At 41.1% G+C, this 26,606-nt stretch overlaps 1 protein-coding gene across 1 annotated transcript in view; it reads right to left on the bottom strand.

Annotated features, from left to right (window-relative positions):
• Positions 1-26,606, bottom strand: part of RPGR (retinitis pigmentosa GTPase regulator) — a 109,323-nt gene that overhangs the window by 6,724 nt on the left and 75,993 nt on the right. Inside the window, exons 14-16 of the mRNA XM_025205297.1 lie at positions 4,917-5,099; positions 4,607-4,646; positions 1,927-2,030 (exon numbers count right to left, since the gene is read on the bottom strand). Coding sequence (XP_025061082.1) covers positions 1,927-2,030; positions 4,607-4,646; positions 4,917-5,099 — 327 coding nt within the window. The remainder of the gene's footprint in view (positions 1-1,926; positions 2,031-4,606; positions 4,647-4,916; positions 5,100-26,606) is intronic.

Here is a 26,606-nt window from a genome sequence, read left to right as displayed (position 1 = left end):
TGCATCACTAACTTATGCTGCCTTGCTCCCTCTTGGAGTGGGCCCTCTTAGGCTTAGCTAGTCCATTCCGTGGGTGGCAGATGTACCATCTGTTGGGCCTCTCCCGTGACCCTCACCGGGCTAGTGGCCAGTCAATTACCCGACTAGGTCTAAGCGTACTCTGGCCCCTTCCAGGGCAACACTATGTGTATATAAATGTACCGGGTCCTCGGCCCTCTGGTTCTTCTCCCCCTTCACTGGGGCTCCCTATGTCCGCCCCTTCACTTGGGGCTCCATACCACCCCCTTCACTCTCCAGTGGGCTCAAGTGAACGTAGCCGTGCCTGGCCCCCATTCTCCCTCCTTGGGGTCTTGCACCCCATAGGGCTCAGGTGGCTGCAGTTGTGCCTGGCCCCACTACCTCTGGTGTCACCTGACCCACCCGAGGGTGGGAGCTGGGGTTAAGGCACCCCGACCTGCCTTTCACCGGGGTGGTAACTGGCCTGGCATTTCCTAGGGGCTCCCGAACCACTGAGAGCCCCACCAGGCCACCCACTCCTGGCAGGGTGCAGTTTTAGGCCATGCCCAGGACCAGGAGCCTCCTATCAATCCCCAACAGCTCCTGCCTTTACCTCCAGTTGATACCAGCAGCCTTGCAGCCAGGTGATGTTGTTGCCTGGCCTTCCAGCAGCAAAATGCCCTGCTTATATAGGCAGCCCTAACTCTAAAATGACTGCCCTAATCAGGCACCCGCCAGCTGCTAGGTTCAGGCCCTTAAAGTGGCAGGCACAGTGCCCTGCCACACTGTGATTACACTGGTAAAATCCTGTCTGCTGTAATCAGTAGGAGTTTAGCTATTATTTGAATTCAGTAGTTTCATAGTTGTTAGGGGCTGGAAGGTTTCAGCATTTCACCTGGAGATGTGCACAGTAAAAGGTTCTGTACAACAAATAGTTTGGCTATTTTTCCTCATACCTTATTGAAAATGGGAGATGGTGTTTTCTCTCCTTCGTCTAAAGCATCTCGTCTTTCTTTCCTCACCTCTAAGATTTTTTTACTCTCCCTGTTCCTTCCCTCTTCAGGGTCATCAAGGCCTTTTACACTGACCCCCACCTCCACCCCTAAGGCTGTTCACATGCCATCTGCTCCACTCTCTCTCTGTTCAGGTTCTCTTCCACTCTACTCCTTGCTCTGCTAGAACTATAGTCTCCATAGGAAGCAACCAAAGAGAGGGGAGATCTGACATAAAAAGCCGCATAAACTGCTACCTCACTGTAAGATGTACTGAAAGCATGGCATGAAAGCAGGACATGACAGTACAAATAGCCAAGCAAGAGGGATGTACAGGACACCTGAGGGACATCCCTGTCACCTTCCTAGTAATGGCTACTCCTAATTCAAATTCTGTCATTGTGAAAAGTTGGTACTACCTATAATGTTATCACAGGGCTAACCCACAGAGACCATCCATTACTTTTGATCATGTGGGTATTACAGAGGGCAAGATCCCAATAACCTTACTCACAATAAAATTGTATCTTATGCCGTAACTGGTTCCCTTCATATCAGATCTGGACATTTACTATGGCTATCATCTTGCCATAGTTTCATTATGTGGCAACAGTTCAGGATACTTTCCCATGATTTTTTTCTCTTCTCCCTCTCCTTTTGTCCATCTACAAAATGGCATTAAGGGACTCACTCCTAAAAGAAGCAACTATTCAACAGATGAAAGGCCCTGTACAATTCCAAGAGCTGTGCACAAGCAGCCAACACATAAGCAAGGATCTCAAAAATCTATTTTTAAGCAACACCAACAGTTTGCTCATCACTTTTCAGGCATTTATAAAGATGTATATGATTTGGCGATACTTTTCTTTTGCTACAAGAATTTCATCACCTTTTTTAAGTTTTCAAATTAAACCTAATCAAAATTCAAGTAGCTTACCTTTTTGGACCTCCCCAGTATTCCTCCAGATATTCTGTCTTCACTACTCTCTGAAATAGTCCCTGAAGAATTGCTCATAGTATGGGTATTCGTGCTTTTTTTATCTAAAATAACATAAAGCATTAAAAAAAATTCCTCTTTGGTGCAGAAAGAACAGTTCTTTAAATTATTTTTAAATACACACACAAATTAATTCTAGATCTAAAATACAACAGAAGGACAGAATGTTCAGTTCAATTTCATGCTTAGCCAAATTCTGATGCTTCTGTTTTTGTTTTGCTCATTTCTATTTATGATTTCCAGTTTTACTCCGGATGCTTGATTTTCAAGAATAGAATAAATACTGTTGGTGCTGGCACTCAGGTAAATTATTTTGACTAAGACACCCATGATTTCTTATGGTTAACAGAAGACAGCGTGTGTTGTTCTCAAATTTAGGAAACGTGCCTTAACTGAAGGAGTCTGACTCTTAGTACAAGAATTGTCTTTCATTATCAATCTTTGTTCTGTCAGATCAATGCAGGATATGGATTTCATCTAAAATAAATTCAGTATTGGTGGGGCAGAAATGGCTTCCTACTTAATAGATAGCGGGCTGGAAATCATGTGTTGCTAAACTGGCCACTGTGCAAATTACCAAGCAATGCTAGGAGAAAATAAAGGGGCTAGTGGTCTGTACAAGATGCAGGACAAGAGCTACAGGGTTCTGCAGCTTTATTTGCCCATTTCTTAAGAAGAACCCAAAGGGAGGAAGTTTTGCCACTGACTTAAGTTGGGCTAACAATTCACCCTTAGAACTAAATTTGCATAAATATAAGTTAATTCATTCAGCAACACCAGGAAGTTGAGGAACACCCCCAAACCGATGATTATGAGAAGTGTGTCCTGGACCTTGGGGACCAGCTGAAAGAGGAAATTATGATTCAAGGCATGTAGCTAAGCTAGCAAGATATAAGGAGCCCTCAACACTGGGTATGTTGACCTGTTTGACATTTTATTTCTTCCCTTCCCTTCCCTTGTGGTGAAGGAAAAAGATATTTTGAGCCTGGGAGATTAAATTCCTGGATTCTACTGTTCTTGTACATAGAGGAGGTGGAATTTCCCAGAAACTCAGTGATTGGCAAAAGGAGGACTGGAGCTGTAGCCTCTCCTCTGCTGCATTTCTCCAGCTGAGCATTATAACAATTCAGCAAAACTACAGTGCCAAATCTGTATTCTCTGCAATCAGTCTCCTGAAAATGGCCCAAGACATTGCACAACTGATACATTTGGCTTCAGTAATTTATCTGTCTTTCTTCCTATTCTTAATTTAAACTTGGTGGGCTCAGTTGTTATTTCATCACTATCCCCAAGGAGGCACAGAAAATAGGAGTGGAGTAACTGAAACTTATGATGAGATAAGGAAGCTAAGGAGATGCTCTCTTCTGAGTGTGAATGCAAGTTATATGAGTCAGAAGTATAACTAGCTACTTTGGAGCCCTGTGTGTTGATACTAGGGGAAAGGGTGGCCATGTGATAAGTGAATCTTACCCTGGCCTTGAAGATTCAAAGACCCTGGCTGCACCTGCTGCTGTAGAGCATGCTCCTCCACTAAATCAGCACCCAAGGCTAGTGCCTTGCTCACCCACCCTCTGTTAAATTACTGATACAGGTGTTCTCTGTTACCCTGAGTGATTTAGGAGCCTACCCATCCAATTTTAAGACGGGGCCTTGGGGCCTAATTCTCAGATATAGATCTTTCAGTGCCTAAGTCACAAATGCAAGTGGGACTTAGACTCTTTACTCATATAGGTGCTTTTGAAAATTTACCCATAGCCTTTGTAAGTATTTAAAAACATTAATTTATCTTTGATTGACAGATACTTGTTGTCTTTAGTGCTGTAATGAAGACAGTGAAGTCAATCCAATAGTTTTCATGACCCATGGGTGTTGAATACTGAGAGCCCTGGCCTCCCTAGGGAAGAGGGCTATTACCTGAAATGTATAAAACTTTCCACATGCCCATCATCTTAGGTCCCTCTGGCAAAAAGTAAAGTCAGCACCTATGTCATGACCAGACACATTTCAATTCATATTTTGTTTCTAAGCATTTTCCATCAGTGTCATGCGTACTAATTACTAACAGGATGTCTGAAGAAACCAGAGGGATAACTTTCTCTGCTACTCCCTGTCCTCAGTACTATACCCCACTGAATGGGATGGGGATAGGACAGCTCTCTGTATGCACAGACGCCCTACAAGATGTAACAAGGATGCACATGGTAGCAGTCAGTATCTATGGTTATTACTCTTTGGTGTAAAGGGCTTGCTGCCTCATTTTCCTACCTGTAGTCCTGTCATCTAGAGTTGTGATATATAAGGGCTCCTATACATCATATAACTCTGATATGGGTTTCCTGTAGTTTTAAACAGACAAAACAGTATAGAATATCTCTATGAGTGTACCACTATGATAGGCTTCCCCAACTACTCACCCCAAAATATTTTGGAAGGGAATAGTTTTTTTGGAGATCAAAATTGGTAACTCAAAAATTCTGTCAGCTATAGAACATTGCTTTGTGTGTCTTACACAATGTCAGTGTCATTTAGCATTTATGTAACTAGGTTCATAAAAAAGTGTCACTAGGTAAAATGTGGTTGAGTTCAAAACATCTATAATGGCCAAATTCTAAATTTGTACCTTGCTGAATTATGTTCTCTTCCTGAGTGCTTTGTTCTTCCTGTAAAAATAAAATAATGAAATATGTAACGTAGTACTTTCAAGCCATTTAAAAACAGAATGTTTAACGATAGCATTTAAAATTCTAAGTAGTTATATACTAACAGACAACTACATTAGTATAATTTCTGAATAACTAGAGTATTAAGATTGATATTACTTCATTAGGAAAAGATGAAACAGGATTAAAAACAGCTGCAGGCATGTTCACTGGAATTATATGGCTAAATTCCTATACGGTACAACATGTTAGAAGGGGTAAATACTGTACCTGTAGGATTTCTGTGGTGTTATTGCTTTTGTCTTCTTCAGGAGTTCCATTGTGATGCACCTCTTCTGCACCCACTTGCCTATCAATATCCTCCTCCTCCTCTTTGTCTTCCTTCTCTTCATCTGGTTCTTCTTCTTCTGCTTCATCATAATCAGTATCACCATCTTCAGAAGATATCTGATCCTGTAACAAAACAGAAAAAAGATAATTATAACTAATAAGCCTGTAGTGCTTCTAACACATTAACAAAAGGAATGTACTATAAATTAGGTCTATTTTTCAAAAAGCTCATGAAGACACAGTAATCAGAATGCTGTCTGATTCCCCACATACACTGTGATTCAAAGCTCATTTGGTCTCAGCCTCTGATATAAGAAGAGCTTTTCTACAAATTCCATTTTTTTGCCATGACTAGCACGTAACTATCAAAGAAACTAGTTTACAAACAGCATGTTTCTCATTCTGAAAACAATTATAAAGAAAACAACAAGTAACGTGTATTTTTATACTATGACATCATATAGTTATATCACCATCATTATATTGTTTAAATACTTCTTGTGACATGAAATGTAACATTTTTCATATAAACATTATACCTCCTCTCACAGAAAGGCAATGATCATGAAAAAGTGTAATGCACGATTTTTTCTTGAACTTCTGGTAATAAATCACTTGAGTTCTGGTCTCTGGGCACATCTACAAGAGATGCCTTAATGTGCAGTAGACTGTTCTACTGCACATTAGTGTGTCACGGCAAACTCTGGGCTAATGCATTAATGTGCAGTAGAATTAGTCTACTGCGTATTAAGCGTAACAAAAAAACCTCCACCTTTGCTACTGTGTATTTGCACAGCTACTTAGCCTTTATTTAGTAACTCATATTAGAGGTACTAAACTTAATGCGCAGTAGCAAAGACGCATTAATGAGCATGTAGATGTGCCCTGTGTATCATTTCACCAGAGTACCTAGATGACATTATATCCTTGCACTGTATGTTTTTGAGCTTTCATTAATTTAGCTATCCCAAACAACTTTATAGTAAAAATACATTTAAGGATTTTGGAAAAACACAACAAAATGTTCCTAATTGTGGCTTAAATAAATGCTTCCTAGCTTTTTGTACTGTTTTTTTTTCCTGCATGCTCACTTTTGTTTGCACTGTGGAGGGCTGCTCCTTACCTGCATGCTCAGGTACAGTCACTGCATCTCTCCCCTACTTTCTGCACATTCTCTCTTTTTTTCTCCCCTCCTTGGATTCATTGTTTTTAGCTCTGCTGTAATGGTTGTTTCCCCTACTTCCTACTTGTTAGAATGCTACTTGTGGTGCAGAGTGGAAGCCTTTCACTGGCACTTCTGTGGAGCTGGGACACAGAATCTTTTAGCCAAGTTCCATGTTATGAAAGTGGGCACAAAAGCTTGACCTGGTGATCTGCTTCCTGGGCCTCTAGCATTCTGGGAGAGTTATTCTTTTGCTTGGATGTATTTGAAGCTGCTGCAGGAATATGGAGAGTAGGTAGGGTGCAAGATGCTAACCATCACTTTATCCATAGACATTTACAGTGAAGAATCATAATGGATTATCACAAAACTTGCCCCACTTTTACTCTACGCTTTGACTTCACTTTCCACGCACTAGCAACCTGCCCTCTTCATCCCAAAAACCTTCCTCCAGACTGAAAAATACCATGTTGCATACACATGCAGAGTTTGTATTAAAGGAAATGGGAGCTCTGCAATAAATGTATTTGGGGGCAGAATTGAACCAGCTTACTTGAACATTGATAAACTCCTAGTCTTGAATTTACTAAATTAATGTTATCTAATTACATGTTTAATTTTTTATGACAGAAAATCCCAGCAAAACAATTCTATCTATTATAATGTGATAGAGTTCCTTATTTGACAGATCTTTTCACCTTTAAGTATGTTGTCCAGATTTAGCCCCTCTGATCAATGCATAATCTCCAACTTCCATATGGAAGATGTAGGAGGTGTAAGGCTTGGATACCTTTGCATTAATATCCCCCTCATTCTAGAATCTGCAAACAACATGTAATGCTCTGTGAATTCGTGGCAAAGAGGGCCAGGGGCAAGGAGTGCAGACTGGGCAGAATTTTTTGTGAAGTGGCACACTACCCACACACTGATACTATAGAGATCAGCTGGAAAAGGTAACGTAGCCTGGGAGTATATTATATTTCCCACTGGCTGAGTCTACACGAGATGCTGACTGCACAGTGACTCGTTATTACTGCGCAATAGCGTTGTGTGGCAGGAAGCATGACACGATGCTACTGCACAGTCAGCATCACCTAAAAGCTGTTTGGTGATGCTATTACGCAGTAACTCTGGTTACGGCGCAGCCTTTTAGTACTTGTTTATAAAAGTACTAAATGACTGCGCAGTAATAACTATGCAGTCAGCATCTTGTATACATGCGCCCCCTGAGGGCTATCAGGGTGGGAAATGACATAGAAGTGGGGGCCATTAGCGGCCACAGGCAAGAAGTATCTTTGGTACCATAGCAATGTAGTAACTATGCTACCAAGGAACCAGTGAGGACATGGGGTATCTGGAGCTAATGTGGATGGCCCTGCCTTTTGGTATTTGCGGAATTTTGGGATGGGCACTGTAGTTAATTCTAGTCACAGCAGTATTGGCTCCCACCAAAAATTCTGTTAAAAATTACCTTTATTAAAATTACCTCCAACAAGTGTTCAGTCAGGGGTAGATAATTTAAGTCTCTGATTCTGGGCTTTACTGTAGATACAAAATAAGTTGCTTACATTCAACCCTAACATATGAGAAAGATATTCACAGGCAGCCGGAACTGATTTTTGCTAGGTCACCCATCCATCCACCCACATACACAATGAAAAGTGCTGCACCAGAATGAAAACATGGTGATGCTGGAATCATTGCTGGGGACTCTCTCCTGATCAGCATGCAGCAGGGACAGAGTCCAATCTTCAATGTTAGAGCCAGAGGTTTAACTGTCTCACAGCTGTTGCCAAAGTGGCAGCAGTTGTTGACCTGGTTAGTTCAGGCAAAAGCTGTTGCCAGTTCAGCAGTGGCTGTAAGAGGGCTAGAGCTTTAGCTCTGCCTAAGCAACCAGGGGAGAGTGAGTAGCACTGAAGAGTAGGTTCTTCCCTTATTCCATGTGATCAGCATCTGGCCATGGCTCTGGAAACATCTTTTGTCATTCTACCTTCCCAAAACAAGGTGCCTGTCTTATTTGAGGGTGTGTGGTGTGTGAGAAAAATACGTTGTTCTGCTGGCTTTTGGAACAAATGTTGGCCTAGTATCATTGAAGGAGATTCCATGTGGCTTCTTCAATTGCCTTACCACAAACCTCAGTCATAATCTGTTTGGGAACCAGGTTTCCTTGTAGAATACTAAAGAGTCTCAGTGTGGAGCATGGCTCATATATGTCCACTGGAAGCCAGATTTCCATGTGGGCTGATATGTCTCAGTAAGGAGCCTCTCTGCACTCCAGCTGGCAGCTGCCCATGTCTGCCATTTCTGAAGGGAAAGTGGAAGAAAGAGCTGTCCTCCAAAGCATGAAGTCAAAATATCTGTTTGTCTTGATTAGCACCCTTGCTTAGCAACTGTGGTGGAAAAAACCCTCAAAACCATTGCTAAAATTAACATTTAGTCAGTTACAAATTGTTGAGTGAACCACTTGGAAGCAGAATATTCGAGGCGCTTCCTGAGCCTTGGTCCTAAGCCCAGGCTCAGAGCAAAGATCGGGTCCATCTCCAGTTGCCGTGGAGACCAGTAATTGCCCTCTGCAAAGACACAGAGGATTAAGAACAAAGCACTTGGTTATATATGGTTCTTCTTTGTCTTTGTTCTTCCAAACACAAGTGTAATATAATAGCCACTTATCAGCTCTTTCAATAACGCAAGAACAAGTTTCTGGAGCCTGGCAGCCACCTGCCATGGGGGCTGGCTGCAAACACACAAGACCCCATGGCACCTCTGAGCTGGCCTGGGTAGCCCGCTGCCCAGCCAGCCGCTGCCTGTGTGCGCTGGGCCAGGCTGTGCTCACTGGCAGAGCTCAGCTTCCCTGTCTGAGCTGCAGTTACTGGGTGGAGGCCCGGGCACATGTGGCTGCCTCTGCCGGGGCTGAGCAGGGGATGGGGCCCTCCTGAGCGGCCTGTAGCTCAGTGACAGCTGCTCCCCATGCCCAGGCTGGGCCAGGCCAGGCTAAGCAGCACTATACAGAGCCCTCTCCCCACCCCACGGAGGTGGGGAGGAGTGGGGACAGTTCCCTTAAGGCAAAGGGAGCAGGGAGGGGGTTAATTCTTCCTTCCGTCTCTTCTGCCCCCTGGGACCACACCTGGGGTCGACCAGCCCAGGCCCCCACCTCTGCAGATAGGCAGACCCTGGCTGCAGTGGAGAGGAAGGAGGGAAGAATTAACTCCCTCCCTGTTCACTATGTCTTAACAGGGCCACGCCTGGACATGACTGGCTATACCCCTACCCCTGCTCAGGCTAGAAAGCAGAGGGGTGGGGCCAGCCCTGCTCTCTGGAGCACAGAGCATAGCCCAGCCCAGGGCTGCAGAGCATACTTGGATGTGGGAGGACTCTGGTTTGACTTAAACCAGGAAGGGGTCTTGGACAGAAGTTGCATAAACCAGTTTGACCCAAATCAGTTAAGTCAGATACTACATTCAATCAGGTTAATCTTAAACCAGTTTCAGCCATTTTGAAAATGGTTTATGTGCACTGAGCTTATGTCCTGTTACAGGTTTAAACCAGTTTCTGATCACTTCAAATGGTTTATGTGTAACTTCTGTCTCTAGCCCTATAGTCCACCCTCTTTTGTTCAGGCCAGAATGCATCGCATTCCTACATTAAATTCCAGTGCACCTAACAGATATAAGTACCGGATCTTGCCCTTCGTTAGTTTATCTGTACTGGGAAAATACACTGGGTTAGAAAAACATGCTAACAATCATATTAAATTATAATGTTAAACATTGTTTTACCCTAAAGTGGGACAGGACAATATTAAAAAAAAATGATAATGGACCAGTTAACCTTCAGGTAGTTAGATATGCCTGAATGTAGACATCTCACATGCCTTTAATAATGATCAGCTCAGTGATCTGCTTTTCTGTCACTTAAAGTGAGATGACTGGAGGTACTACTTTCCTAAATTCTTGGCAATGTTAATAAATAAATTGGATAATCTTGAGCTACAGTGAAAGTATAGCATCTTCAAAACCTAAAACTGCTAGCTCGTTGTCATGACAAATTTAAATTAGGCATCTATTAATGTAGTAATTGTCAGTTCTAATTCCATTGAAAGTGTCTTTAGTTTCAGCAATTACTAAAGAAAAAGCTGCCTGCAAAGTTTTGATTACTTAAATTCTATAATTCTGAGAGTGAAGCAAAGCAATCAGATGAGATTTAAGAACTTATTCTTTCAGCTACAAGTAGCACGGTAGCAGTCTCCGCCAAACTGAGACTTCCTTATCTCTTTTCATGTACACAAAGGCTAAAACCTATTGTATACCTTAAAAGAAGTTCTCACAGAACGATTTTGGGAACTGCTGGTTCTAATTTAAGAGATAAGATTTATTAATAAATCACTTTAGATCAGATGCCTCATTTTATTATACTGTTAGAGCATGCAAAGACCAACCTGGAACCTGACAACTCTGCACAACATGGGTTACGTAACATTATTTTCCCATTAATGTTACCCAGGGGAAGATCCAGAGGGGCTCAAGTGTCACAGCCACACACCCCCTTTCTGACCGGGCTGCAGGAACAGCAGCTTCAAACTTTTTTAAGTCCCCCAAGCTTGTAATTTCCTCCCTCTATTCTCCTCCATGATTAGATGTATGTCCCCTTCCTTCCCCTGCCCACTACTGCTGAATTGACTTAGGGAAGGGAGGGTGGGGGGGAGACTCCAGAACTGCTTCTGCCCACCAGCTGGGCTCCACAGGGGACAGGCTCAGCCCATACCTAGTCCCCTCCGTTGTTCCACAACAGCCTGCGAGCAGGTGTGGGAAGAGTAAACCCCTCTTGCTGCCAACCATTGTGGGCTGAGCCTGGCTCCTGTGTAGTCCAGCTGGAGTTGGGAAGAAGCAGCTCTGGAGTTTCCTTCAGCCCAGGACAGTGAGGACAACAGCACTGACAGGCAGAGAAGGATGGGGAGGTAGGGGATGTGGTTGAGTATGGAAGGGACTTTACCTGCTCTGGGGACTTACAAAGTCCCTGACTGCTGCTCCTGCTGTGTCGTGTGTCCATCCTGGTGCAGGGTGGGGAGGGTAGAAAGGCTGGGAGAGGGAGGTTCAGCCACCCCTGCAGCCCTAGTTGCTGCTCCTGCACTCCCCTTTGAAAGACCTGGATCTGCTTCTGGTGTTACCCAACTCCTTCCTCCATTCCCTTCGATTGTTTGGAATGCTCACGGACAGCATCTTGTCCAACATTAGACTATAACTCTTTCAAGGCATATCCCTTGTGTTTTCATAGCATACTTCTCACAGTGGAGCTGGGATTTGATTGTGGCATCCTGATACTACTACAATGCAATTTGATAGACTATGGCTGAAAACAGACCTTGCATTTGTGCTTTCATAAAAACTTTTATGGAGGCACAAAGCCAAGGCAAACAGACGTCCATGCCCCTTATTGTAATTACAACTGTGAGTATGTGTGATTTGACAACAGGTGGCAAAAATCTGTGGTTGCCTCTTCCTGGTGGACATGCTTGCTTTACAACAGAATGAGGGCAGCCTGGGGTTGCCCATGTTCTCCAGCCACCCCAGGCAGGAGTTTAAAGCACTGCAGGGGCCCAATCCTGTGTACCCTTGGGAATTTCCCAGAGTACTCAAGATTGGACCCCTGAAGTCCCAGGAGCACCTGCCAAGGTTCCCCCATTTACAGAGGTGCAGCCTGGGAATCCTCTGACAGGGGATTCTGTGAACTCATGTATTGCACCGGGCATGACAGAATATGCACATCTGGGGAATCCCCTGCTGCTGTCCTGCAGAATTGGGCCCTTGAAACCTGACAGGGGCTGACCCTATGGAACAACAAGTGATGTCTGTGTTGCCCAATGAAATAGTAATCTGTGCCAGGACACATCCTGGTATAGCTGATCCCCCTCCACGGGCAACTGGTTATATCCTTAGAGCTGCAGAGTACAATATCTTTGGACAACATAGTTAAAGGAAGACACACTAGTTGTTCAGGCCTGAGTCACAGCAACATGGAGCATTAGTCAAAGCTGCCACAGATAGTATTTAGACACAAGAAAAAAAATTAAAGTGCCTAAGAGACATTTTCAGAGGTCATGTTCTGAAAGAATGAGGTTCCTATAGTTGTGAAAATGTTATTTTGAAAACCTGACCCAAAGCTACAGTATACAGGAAAACCATTATGGCTGCTGTTTTGTTCAGTTCTGTATTCTCTAGCTGGGATGAAAATATAAGCTTGTTATGTGGTCTATGTCTGTTGACTATTCTTACTTTACATGCTGTAGATTACTTTTACTATTAATTTCTTGGGCAGAGATTAATGACATGGAGTTAGGGCAAAACAGAATTTAGTGCTCCTTGTAACTTTTATGGGTTATATTGGTTTGCTAAGTGCATAATTCTGTATGTCAAGAACACTACACATGCAATAGCTAGTATCTGTAAGAGCCCTTTAACGGTCTAGACTTGAAATGCTCTTTCAGCCTCCCTTTTGCCTGTAGATGTTTTGGAATACTAATGTAATGCTGAAAGCATAATTGAGACAAAATGCACACAACCTTTAATGAAACATAATTGGAGACAAATTCTATGTCAGGCATGAACATCTCCAATACTACCTGCAAAGCAACAATGAATTTTAAAGATGGCAATGACTCCTTGTGACATGACTGAAGAGAAAGAGTGAGCATGTTGAACTGTGATATACTGGTCACCATTAATATCTGTCATCAGTTACCACACAAAGGTATGTAAGAGACACGGTGGTTGCTTCCACTTCAAATTATAGGGAAGGTCTGTGAATCCTGCTGGTGGTGTCACTACAGTAATTCTGGAGTAAAGTAATGACCATTTAACAGTAAATTATGTAGTCAAGCCCAAAGAAATCAAAACCAATTGAGCAGACTCATTTACCATAGTTATTCATGCCTAGGAAGCATGTTAGAACAAATACAAAAATACTTTGTTAAAAGGGCAAGAAGGGATTTATGAGAACAAGTGTTACAGAACAGTTTGCCCCTTTTTTCAACGCAGACAGTGAACATGTTCTTGCATTAAGAAAAGTATTCTATTTCCTTGCAAAGCACATGCTTTCCTCCAAAAATTAACTATCCAAAATTAGGGAACACATTTTAAGCGAGGAAGCTTCTTTACATATTGGAATGGAAGAAAGGTGATGCTGGAATAGCTTCTTGGGGGTGTGCTGCCCTTCCTGCAGGAGTGGTGGAGTCCAGCTCTCAGTGTCACTCACTTTCTCCTTCTAGCTCCAAAGCTCAAGCTTCAACCCTATTACAGCTGCCAATGAACTGCAGCTGCTCAGCAAAAATCAAGCAGGAAGGAGAGGATGAAGGACAAATGCACATGGGAGCATTCAGCCATGATGAGCCCATGCTGTGGCAGGGAAGACTGTAAAAATCTTTTTAGTTCATTTGGCTGTCCCAAAACAAGATCCATGCTTTATTTCGGGGGGTTTGGTATACAAGAAACTATGAGATTGTCGTGCCACTGACTGATCAATATTTTGGGTTCAACTTCATGAGAACTATGAGATTTGTTACAGGACAATCAAGCACAGCCATTGTACCAGCTTTTGCAAGCTGCATATCTTGAAGATTAGTTCATCTGGTCCTACCATGATTGATTGCTATGTGGTACTTCAGTGGATCTCCTAAAAGATGGAGAAATGTTTGTCATCTTGTTGGAATACAGCATAAACAACTCCTTTTGTTTAATTTAACAATACTTGCACTAAAAGGTTTGTTTTAGAGGGCGGGTTACTCCATTTTGCTTCACAAGCAATTCAAAATGGAGACCTGAAAATCTTTGTTTGCTAGCAGTGGATCCAGAGAACTATCTGAGCCCAGCCTATCTAGAAGATCTTTGTTTACATACCTCCACGGAAACTCAGCATAAGAAACAGCTCAGATGTGCTATGGCTGTTACATATAAAATTGTTTATTCTCTAAAACATTTCCTTCTTTTGTAAGAACAATTAGATAGAGCTTAGTTGGCCTCAGGCATACCTACTTTCCCAGCCAAAATGAACAACTACAGAACTGGAAGCACATTTAAGGAGTTTGCTGTATAATACAACCAACTTAAGTTATTAACATCAGACATAACTTCTTCCAGACCATTTTGAGTAATATAATGTAAACATCTTTTAATCTTCAATCATCTGGAAATGCCAAAAACAAAACAGAGAGCTGAACTATGATGATAAACCACCAAATCACGATACATTGATATTATCTCACCTACTTAGTGAGTCTCTGGAAGATATTACACTATAAAAAAAATTCTTAATGCTAGTTGGCCGGCAGGGGGTGGGGGCAGCTAGCTTGTGAACTTTAGACCATGTATGTATCTGCAGTTTGTACATCTTTTCCAAATCTTCAAAGAAAGAAGCTTTAATATCAGAAAAAGGCCATGCCAGCTTCCATTATCTCTCATCTGAGTAGTAGACAAATGCTACTTTTCATTTTTATTATGCCTTGAGAAAGTACTATTCCTTTTACTTTTTAAAAACATTGCCCATTTTATCCATTAACTAACAGCCCAACAACCCATTAATAATAGCCTGAGTTTTCAAAAAGGACTAATGATTTTGTGTGCCCAAGCAGAGATATCTTAAAAGCTAAATTTGCAATGCGTAGCTATTGAACATTTTATGAAAAACAAGCCTCTTTACCGAATTTCAAGTTGGGCACCTAATAAAGGTAGCATCTAAAATCACTGGCCATTTTCAACAAATAAGGGAAAGATTGTTCTTACTATAGATAACCGCTGACTACTAGAGGTCCACATAATTAGAAATACATATGCAATAGAACCCAGACAGCTCAACGGGTTAGGTTCCACAGTCCTTGCGAAGATGAAGGTAAACCAGCCAGATTATATACAGCCACAGTAAACAGCTATGCAGGGCCACTGGGGTGCTCCAGCTGATTGCTGTGGCTTTTATTTCAGTCAGGAGCACAAGGCAACTTAGGAGTTCCAGCTGAGTGGAGAAGTGATGCCCTTTGAAGTAAAAGCCATAGCAAACAGATGTGAATTGAGCAGGGTGCTCATATGAATGATCCGAGTTCTACTGCAATTATCCCCTATCGACCTACTCATTGTAATAAGACATATTGCTCTCCTAGGACATATTCTAGTTCCTTCACTGTAGTCAAATATTATATAACTTCCTTGCTTATAAACTTACACAGGTTAATTTTTTTTAAACTGTGTGTGTCCTTAGCCCTCATTATTCCTATTGGAAGGCCATGCAAAACCTTACCATTCTGATGATTAAAAACTATTTTGCAGCTTAAATTTATTCATGGAAAATGCACCCTATTTGTCCTTCTGCCAATGTTGTCCCTGAACTTTAAGTTGTTTTCCTGTCTTGGTATTCATCCCCTTGATATAGCTGTAGAGTGCAATCATATTTCCCCTCAGCCTTCTTTCAGCTAGTCTAAATAAGCCAGCATCTTTGTTTTTTCTTGTTTATTATTCCCATGGTCACTCTAATAGCTCTTTTCTGAACCTGTTTCAATATTCTGTACCATATGCAAGATGAGGTCCTATTATTGTACAAGGACAGAATAGCATTAATACCTCTAATGGAAATACCTCACCTCATACAGTATGGGTTTGCTTTTGACTGGCTGCCTAATGTTGCTAGCTCATAGAAGTTCCCTCTTGTCTTCTATTTCCAATGGATCAGTTCCCAGATTGTAGCAGAAATACTTATTAGTCTGTAATGAAATGACCTTGCACTTTGTATCATTAATTTTAACCCATTTCTATTACTTCAGTCAAGCTTGTCCAAATTGGCTTATATATCCTGATCCTCTTCTGTACTGACAATATCTCCCAACTTTGTGTCATGATGAAATTTCAGCCCAATAGTTCCCATTAAATACCACTTATTTTTTTCTATTTTGACCTTGCAATTCTTGTGCTGGCTCCCATTTTATCCATTAACTAACAGCTTTCCATGTGGCACTATGATTTACTGAAATTTAGTTACATTATAACTACCATATTTCTCTTATCTAGAAAGTAAATTACCTTACCGTTGAAAGGTATGATAATCTATCTTTGAGAAACTGGTGTTGCCTTTTAATCCCATTTGCCTTTTTACTTCTATGCCTTATATTATTTATTTTTTCCTTAGTTCTAAAACCTGGCATATCACTGAAGTCACATTAACACGTATGTAGTTGCTGGAAAAATTCCCCCCCTTTCTTAAACATAGGTACTATGCTTGCTGTTCTCCAATCATATAGTAGTACTCAAAATAGTGTTCTGTGTACATAAAAAAAATATACCGTATCCACTTTACAAAGTGAAATGCATCTTTTTCTGAGCAATGTTAGGCCTGTGCGAAGCGGCTAGTATTTGCTTCGGATTTGGGTTTGGCCGATTTGGGGGGACAGTGATTTGATTCGGTGATTTGAATTACTGTCCTGACTTGATTCAGCTGCATCTGATTTGGAGATTTGGCTGCTGCCAAATCAGCTGAATCTCCAAATCACCCAGGCCCATCCCCCGCCTGCTCTCCCCCCCTGGCAATGGCTGCCCTGCCTGCCCCAGCTCCCGGCACTTTGAAAAAAAAAAAAGCCCCGAGTCACCGAGTGCTGTCGGGTGAGGGGGCGATCCCCGCTGCCCCCCACTACCCCACGCTGCGTGGGGGGCTCTGCATGAGCCCCCTGATACCCCGCGCTGTCCCAGTCCCCACCATGGCTGCCCTGCCTGCCCCAGCTTTGGCCCATTAAGGAAAAAAATCCCCCAAACCCTGGACTCAATGCTCCTGCTGGCAAGGGGCGATCCTCGCTGCCACATGCCACATGAGGGGCTCTTCCACAAGTCCCAGAAGCCCCAAGGTTGCTGCAGGAGCTGGTGAGTCCTGGGGGGTTTGGGTTTTTTTTTTCTTAAAGCACCAGAGCTGGGGTGGGCAGGGCAGCCACAGGAGAGGCTGGGACAGCGAACAGGGGTCGTGGGGCTTGTGGCAGAGCCCCCCATGCAGTTTGGGGCAGTGGGGGGGGCAGTGGGGATTGCCCCCCTACCCAGCAGCACCCAGTAAGCAAGACGGAGCAGGCAGGGGATGGGACCTGGTGGGGGTTCTCCCTTTGACCCCTCCTCCCTCCTCCAGCCCCCACTCCCCCACCCCCTACTTACCTGGTCTGAGTCCGGCTGCAGCTCTCTGCAGCAGTGGGTGGGGACTGCCCAAATCATCAAAGCTCTCCAAATCTTTTCTGAAGATCTGGAGAGCTTCGAATTGATTTGGACCTTTTTACTGGTCCCCTGATTTGATTCAGATTTGGAGATTCAGCCACCTAATCAAGCTGAATCTCCTCCAAATTGAATCAACACCCAAAGCTTCACACAGCCCTACTAAGCATCTTTGGGAGAGACCTGACTAATTCTGAAGAATCTGGCTCTTCCAAATTAGAATCAGTAGTGTAGTCAATGTAACTTTTTTTTTCTTTTTGTGTTGCACGCCTGGATATGTATCCAAGATGTTCCATTCTTCCCTATGGACAGTTTCTCTATCATTAATAAAGGCCAGAATAAGTTTTCTGAGGTGCCTTTAATCTCCAATAAAACAAACTTTCCAGATTTTCCAGTAGATTAGGAAGAGTCCTGGATCCTCCTAACTTCCTAAGGGTGGTTATTTGATTGTGCATCTCTTTTCCTGACCTATTGAAAGAGACTACTCGGGCAAAATACATCATGGGTTCACCTACCAAGAAACAGGCAAAAAAGCTGAGAGTCAAACTCTGTATATGCAGATCCCAGTCTTCCTATTTTTTCTCCAGTTTTTTTTCACTCCCAGTCCCTTGAAACAAAGACCTTTTTGCCTCAGTTCTCATACCCAGCTCTTCTCTCCTAATTCTACATCCTTCTCTTATTCCAATTCTTCCAAAGCAGATCAAGAAGAAAAGGAAAAAAGGAACAAGAGAAAAATGAAGGAGCCAAACCAAATGGAAGAGCAGAGGGAGACAACAGGCAGCAGAAATATGAATGAATCTATGCTTTAGACCCCAAGTATCACCCCAAGCAACTACCACCCCCAAAACTAATCTCCCTGGGCTCTAACATTAGGCCTTTTTAATCTCAAAGACTAGAATATTACAAGCCTCAAGATTATGTGCTTTCAACTCAATTCCTACAACAGCCAGTATCTAGTATAGATTCCCCAAAACATGCCTGCATCAGCTAGCCCTGGTATGAGGCCCTATCTTCTTGCTGTACTGAATAAGTGTAATGCTCTTTAATCTTTCCATACACACATGCGGCCTTGTTCTTACAAATGATACCTCTTTATTTTTCTACTGGCATTTTAAGCAAACTTAAATTGTGCCTTCTCCTACATGGAGTGGCATTACTCTTATCAATCACACTGTACCATTCACACATCCTGACAACTGCTTTGTTGGGCATTTGCTGTCCAGCCACAGTCTTTTCTTCTGGACATTAGTCACTCCTCCCCATGCTGTGCAGGACAAGCCTGAGCAGTCTTTGCTCTGGGGACAAGATCAGGGCAATTTTTGCCTCCATCCTATTTCACAAGAAACTTTGCTCTATGCGCAGACTCTCAGACTAAACAGACCCCTGGAAGAGATGCACCAAGCAGGTCACTAGTAAGCATCTTTCCCACCAGGTTAACTTTCCTGAGAATATTTGCCAGGTTGATATCAATATAATACAAAAGGGGATTTCTGCCAGCCCAGGATTCTTCCCAAACTATGGAAAGCTCAGTACCCCAAGACTTTGAGCCAACTACTTTCTGTATTCTTGCCATTCTTTTGGTATAGCCCAGGAGATCTCGGGATGGAATTCTCAAAAACATCTGGGTGACTTAAGAGCACATGTCCAACTTCCTACCAGAAGGACCTATGCTCCAAAGTCATTCGGGTGCTTTTGAAATTCTATCCTAGGTGTTCAAAGGTGCTATTCTAAAACATAATTTTTTTTCCCCAGCACTCCACTCCACTGCCCAGGACAATAGACACGTCGAGTCTACTGCAGAGATGACAATATATACATGGTTTTTATGAGACATTTTAATATTTTATAGTAAATCTGCTATGGTTTGAATTATATGTGGAGTTTTGTATCTTGGATAGATGTTGGAGAAAACCAAACATACACTTGAAATCTTGAATAAAAACATTCTAAATATGTCCAACCTCTTCATATGAGGTTTGCAATCATCCTGGATAAAGTTATTCCTGCATTGTCAATTAATGTGCTCAGATCCAATTAAATTGACCAGGAAGTTGGGAAGTTTCCTTTAGTGTTTAGCCCAGATCCTTGTAAATTAAAGATATGAGCAATGCCCTGTTCTAGTGAAAGTTACCTTTGATTATCACCTAGAACAGTGGTTCTTAACTTTTCTAGACCTAAGGCACCCCTCAAAAATACCAGCTCTTAGATTTCACTTGTGTTGACTAGAAAATAATAGAAAGAACTCAGCCCACAACAGGTCAAAATGTTTTGAAAAGCATGGATTTCTATTTGAAATCTCTGGGTTTATCTTGTGAATCATATCTGCACACCTAACAGTGCCAACATTGTGTGGTACCATGTGGCACCCTTGAAAGGATCTCAAGGCACCCCAGGCTGCTGCAATACCCTGGTTGAGAATCACTGACCTAGAACCAGCATGGAATGCAGAGCACTGTCACTTTAAGATAGTGCTTAAATAATGAATATGTGCTCCACACTGGAGACTTGTTCATTTGTGCACAGGTACAGACCAGGTTATAGCTAAATCTGGGACACAGTGGGAGAGTGGAGATGCTTGCCTTGAACTGTGATTATTTTGTCACATAGAGATAATAAGAAGGAACAAACAGGTCTGATTTTAATTCCTGATAGCATTCCAGAGCCACAATGGTAACCATCAGAGGACCACATAGAATCTGACTGCTCTAGACTTGTAGATCACTTTAGCATGTAGGTACACGTTCTTGATCATTTCTTTGACAGTTATTTTTTGCTAACATTTAGTTAAAAGAGGGAGCTAATCGACACTGCTACATTTCTCTAAATAATCAAGTAATTAAGCGTACTTGTTTTGCCTTTTTTCTGTAGAGCAGGGGTGCTCAACACCTGGCCCATAGGACACATCTAGGTTATCTGGCCTGTGGAGCTCCCTATGGGTCTGAGAGTTTGACAGCAGGAAAAAGGTGGTACTGATCCCCTGCTGCCAAATTTCTGGATTTGTGGGGAGTCTCCCCTGGGACAGTTAGTGTGGTTTACAGGGCAGTGTGGGCCCCAATCTGAGGGCACAGGACTGGGCAGAGTTGGTATGGAGCCCCTGATCCCAGAGTGTAGGGTCTGATCCTAGTAGGTGGGGGCAGCACAGGGCCACAGGGCCCAATCCTGGCGCACAGAGCCAGTGCAGGGCTTGGTCCAGCCCATGTATCGGCTCTGTGCCACTCATTTGGCCCACAGGGCCAGAAGACTGGTCACCACTGATAATAGACAAATAAAGATCTGTGAAGTTCTCGGCAGTAAAATTTTGTTTTCTAAGAGAAAAGAAATCTGACCAAAATCTTGTCTCATACCAAAAAAAGAAAGGAAAAAATAGACCTAGTTTAAAGAACACAGTAATATTTTGGGTTCAGTGAGCATTTCCAAATCAAGAACATATTGCAGAATTTCATTCACGACTATGTGGTAAGTTTCCCAGTTACACAATCAAAGTATCTGCTTCCATTGCTTGTATGCAATGTTTAATACAAGGATGTATATACATAGTACTCCTAGATGTTATAACTGAACTTGTTAGCATACATCAACTTCTGTATACTACATTAAAGTATGGTCTCACAGCCAAGGCAACTGTTATATGTTCTATACATATAAATAAAAGGCACATGTGGTGTTGAATTCCTAGTGAATAGGTTAAGATATTTTTTAAGGCAGTGGCTGTGAAAGGGTTAAAACTGTAACTGACTGCTGCTGCGGGGGACAGCAGAGAAGGAAAAGTAGCAACAGCCATTTTACAATTTCTCCATGTTTCTATTCCAGGCCAAAAAATCCAGCCTCCCCACTTAAGACATGCACACCAATTCTAGACTGATTTTTGGGGAAAGGGTGCATGTGGTATGTTTACAAATACGGTAATATGGTATGGTATGGTAATTTGGTATGTATGGTAATTAAAAACTGAAGGCAACTATTAAGCTATACAAAATAAGGCATTTTACAAAAGTCTACTTAAAGCCTGCTACAAAGATAAAAGAAATCTTGGCGCTCTTCCCAGTTATGCCAGGAAAATAGAAGACTTAGCATATGATATCATATATTCTGCAGTTTTCAAACTGCCTTATAGGCACAAGCTGTATTACACAGAGTGTAGAAAGCCCTATGCACTTACATAAATTAAAAGAGTGAAGAAGGGGGACAGTAATCAGCAATACAGATTGCTCCAGGCTACTTCCAGTCATTAGAACTGACCCTGCACAATGTTAGGGGCATTCTATATCCAATCCATCTGAAACACTTATCATGATACTCTCCAAAATCCCCATAACGAATCTCAATTCAAATACAACAATTCCACACTTCTTGTAACAGCATGGCCCACCATAGCTTATTTTATAGGTTTTGTTTAATTGTAATATGTATTTTTGCAAACAGTGTCACATTAGATGATGTTTAATTTTTGATTGATTCATTTTGTGAAAAGTAAAAGTGACTTTCTTATAGAATGCTCACGAGTAAAGGATCCAAGAAAAGATTATATAAAAGTAAGCAGTTGGATACCAGGAAAATTTTACAATAGAGGCCCAGAAACTATAAAGCCCTTAATTATGATATAGCTACATGGTTTACTTATGAAACTTAGAGTAGGAAAAAAGCCAGAGTGAGTTAATAAGGTCTGCCTTTGTTGTCTTTTGAATTTCAAATAATCCCCAAAATACTTCAGTCGTAAGAAAAAACAAATAATTCTAGTGTTCAATACTTACATTTATCTCACATATTAAATAAGTAAAAAAGAAGTTCAGTTTACTTTTAAAGGTTAAAAGTTTATAAATGCATGAACTGCCTGTTATTGTGAGAGTGAACAGCAGAAGAAATGCAGTGTGATCTGGACTGAAAATAAACTAATAGGTATTTCAAATTTGACTGAAACAGAAACTAAAGCTATTTATAACTTTTCAGCCAGGAGGGATTTTGTAAAAAGAAACTACCTAAAAAGTAGAAAGAGAGAAATAAATTGCTCTTTTCTTAGATCATTCCTGAAGGCCTGCTCACGAACAATAAATGTTTAAAAATTAATGGAGAAAAGGGAATATGGAATTAAAAATCCTCTTAGTCCATTTACTGTTTTATACACAAACGTTTTTATATTTCTCAATGAACAAAGTCTAAAGCCTGCTCAGTGAAGACTACCTTGTATCAGTGATAGTTGTCCAATTGATACATGATGGAAATGCAATCTGTGATTCCATAGTCCCAGATGAATTTTGCACTTGGAGCAGAAATTGAACTACTCTGCTATATAGGAAAATACAGCACAGTTCTTTCAGTACCCAGTACTTATGCTTTAGGTATAACATGAATTTTCTGAGAATCTACAAACAAGTTTATGAAGTTAAAATTTTAAAATAGTTTGTTGAAAAATTTTCCCCCCGTGTCAATTTGTGGTGACTCCACCCTGAAGCATTCTATGAAGAAAAATGCAAAAAGGCTAACATGGCATTAAAGATCAATTTAATCCAATCTAGAATGATAAACACTAGTATAAGTTAATTTAACTGCAAACAGTTAGTTACACCTGGTCACTTCCCCTGACAGCTGGTATTGGAGACATAGCCAAAGGATAATGTACTCTCATCTGCTGGTCAACGTTTCTCCTTAGGGTATGGACATGTGTTCATTTTTAGTGTTACAGGGGCTGTTTTGTACAGGGGCTATACTGTTTTATAGGCCCCCTGACAGGAGTGCTACAAAATCACGTCAAAAGCATGCTCTCCAGCTAAGGGGCAATAAGGAACTGCTTCTTTGCTTCCCCCCACCCCCTTGAAAGACTGTTAGAGAGGCAACACATCAGTGCTCTTGTAGGAGTGGTGGTGGCATCAGAGTATTTGCCTAGAGATGCATAATGCATGTAAATGCATTATGTTGGCATTTTCAGATACTGACATGACAAAACGTACTTTTTGTTGCTTTTGGGGAAGTCTGGAAGTATGATGGCTTTCCCTATTTCAAAATTTTCTATGTACTAAAGAGTATTTCAGAAATGTTTTTGGAGTCCCATAAAAATGCTGTAGCATTATCATGTTTTATTTCCCAATAAGAGTGATCCAAATGGCAATATTATTAGTTGGCCCTGTTATAAGTAGCTCTTTGCATGGCTTTCCAATGGTCAGAAAGAAGCTCCCACCCTTACCACATGACTGTACACAGATTATTTACAATTGTCAGCCTAGCTTTACCAAAAGGTATAGTGACTGCACACCAGGCAGGAACTGGGGCCATGACTTACTTACCTTACCCATTTTCCCAGTTAACCTTGAGAAGGAGTAGAGCAAGGACTGAGGGGAATAATATGCTCCATCCTAATGGATGTAGAAGATTGTGATGCATACTTGCCCAAGGGACTCCTCTTACACAAATCTGCAGTTTACAAGCCACAGTCAAACAGCCTGTGAAGAATCAATCCCTGCTGGGATTTGAACTAGAGAAACTATCCTCAAAAGCTCTTTTTGTCCAAAGTACACTCTTGAATAGCCATGGCCGTGACCAGAAACAGCAGAGGTTCCCTCCAGGTCTGTGTTAAATATGGATTTAAGAGCCACAACTAGGCAAGATGTTGAAGCTGAGGAACACAACTTCAGTCAAAAATACTGTAAATTTTTCAGAGGCAAAATTTAAAAAAACACTTAAGACTAAGAAGTAAACATAACTGCACAAACTAATATGAAAAATACGACACTTAGGACAGAACAATCAAATGAACAAATACAAAGTAGAGAACTGACTAGGCTGCAATATGGAGAAAAGGACCTAGGGATTACAGTGAACTACAAGATGAACATAAGTCAAAACTGTAATGTTGATGCAAAATAAGCAAACAGCATAGTGGAATGCATTAACAGGAGTGTTGTGTGCAAGTTATGAGAACATTTGTCTAGGATGGTTTTGACAGGGATGATCTTGTTCTGAGCAAGGACAGACCACCTCTTGAGGTTCTCCTAAGGTCCTCTAGATGAACAACTTTAGTTCTATTCAAAATAATAGATCCACCAACAGAGATCTGTCTTCTGCAGCAGCTAGGGTTTAAACTTCAGTTAAGCAGAAAATTAGTCTTTGTCCCTGCTCTATAACTACATAACTCTGGAAAAAATCTTTTTTTCTTCATTCTCCCTTTCAAAAACAAGGTGTATATAATATTCAGGGGCATTCTGCTTGCAAGAAAATACAATATGTTTTGTAACTGATGATGCTATCTTCTATCTTCTATGGTTTGTAAATGGAATGAATGACACTGAAAAAAGGAAGTGCAGCTAACCAGGTTCTACTGATAATCTACTAACCTATTACAACCTTTTCAGAAATAATTCTGGAGACAGTGCATTACAAATATTTTAATATAAACACATTACAAAACAACATTTCAAAAATGCTTATAATGCAAATGAAATGTTACTATTAGCAATATTTTTATTGCTGAAATCTGTTATTTTTTCTTTCTCTTTTGATTAATTTATCCTACTTCTCCCCATGTACAAAGAGTCTGTCATAAGCACTCCATGGGCTGGCCAGTAAAGATCAGTTTACTTAATCGTCTTTTATAGCTTCTACTGGCATAGTATCCAAAAACTGAGGATAATAATGATGACTGGTATAAATATCCACTTCTTTCCCCCCACTAGCCAGGCCATTTCAATATCAGTGAAATCACCTGTCAAGTAAATTTATCTTAAAAATTCTTTGCCAAAAGTTTTATAAATTGTATAAAGACGTTTCATTGTTCAGAGTTTAGGAGAACAACAAACTTTTCAGAAATTCCAACAAATCTGTGTTTTTTCAGCTGTATATGCCAATGTCTATGCTATTCCATCTAGTTTTTTGGCTTACCTTTTTCTGCAATAGGTCATTAAAATGATTCTTAAGAGGGAAAGACAAAGATTTCATTCTTAGGCCCCAATGCTGCAAACATTATCCACGTGCTTAATTTTACTACCAAGTGGTACTTTTTACAGTAGTAAAGTTAAGCACCTGTGTACATTTACTAAATCAAGGCCTTCAAGAGCCAACCAGTTCCTGACCAGCTAAAAGCATTGTGTACCTAACTAATACATAGTGAGCTCTGTCAGGAACAGGCTGCATCCTCTTTGTATTTGTATAATACTGAGTACATCGACAGTGCTTAGCAAGAAAAAAATTTATGGGTCTTTATTTTCAGGCCCTTCCTATAATTACTGGTACAGATTAAAGACTTTTGTTGTCACTAATCAGAAAGGCGTGGACTCGAATGCATTTTGCATCAGGTGCTCAGAGGCCTCTGACTTTTTATCTACCCTTTCACTACGCAGTTGTATGCTGGCAGCAAAATCAAAGGCAAAGTTGAAGCTTTTTATGAAAATCAAGGCTTCTATGTACAGAAACTGTATGCTGATTACATAAATTTGGCAAATAGTCCTTTCTTAGATTTATTCAGAATATTCTAACAAATGTGCCGTCTGCATGAATAAATGGTTACACAGCCGTAAGAGAAATTTAAGAGAAAAGGGCACACTACTACTATATTTCTTGAAACTAAACTGATTTACTGATCCTCTATGTATATAAGGCACATCATTATACTAGGTACCCTCTAATCAAAAGTAAATGTTTCTTCTTAATAATTTGACTCGAAGGCAATTAACACTACATTATTCATGCCAAAATCCTAAAATTTCGATTTAGTGTATGGCAGAACAATGTTTTCTCTTCAGGGATCACTGTCTGCATCTTTACTAGTGCTATGCACTGAAAAGAAGTGATAAAACAACAACTCAAAATGTGATTTGGTCCAATAAAGGTCAACAAAACTTAGTACTTCCTGCAGGTCTTCAAGAAGCTGGCACTTAAAGTATTTAATACATTTCAATATGTGACTATATTGAAAAAATCTTTTAGAAAAATATGATAAAAAATACCATAGTGTAATCCTACAGCTTCCTAGTGAATTTGTTTAACTATATCTCTAGAGGCTTGTACTACTTTAGTGTCAAATAATGAGGTAGCACATTGTTCCAAAACTGCTGTGAATCTTGTAATCCATTCACCAAGCGATGTTTTGACTTTACTTTCTGTTTAGTATTTCGTACAGAACTTTCTCTCTTCTCCTCCTTTCTGTTACTTTTACTTTGCCTTTGCTGAGGCTTATTTTCTTTTATTTTTTTTCCAGCTTTCCTCCTTTCCTTCTCCTTTCCGTCATCATCTTCCCCTTCCACCTCTTCATGTTCCCCTTCT

The sequence above is a fragment of the Alligator sinensis genome, unplaced genomic scaffold (genome assembly GCF_000455745.1).
Source record: "Alligator sinensis unplaced genomic scaffold, ASM45574v1 scaffold243_1, whole genome shotgun sequence".
NCBI lineage: Eukaryota > Metazoa > Chordata > Crocodylia > Alligatoridae > Alligator > Alligator sinensis.
The sequence above is the reverse complement of the archived record's forward strand: the minus strand, read 5'-3'. Positions and strand labels throughout refer to the sequence as shown.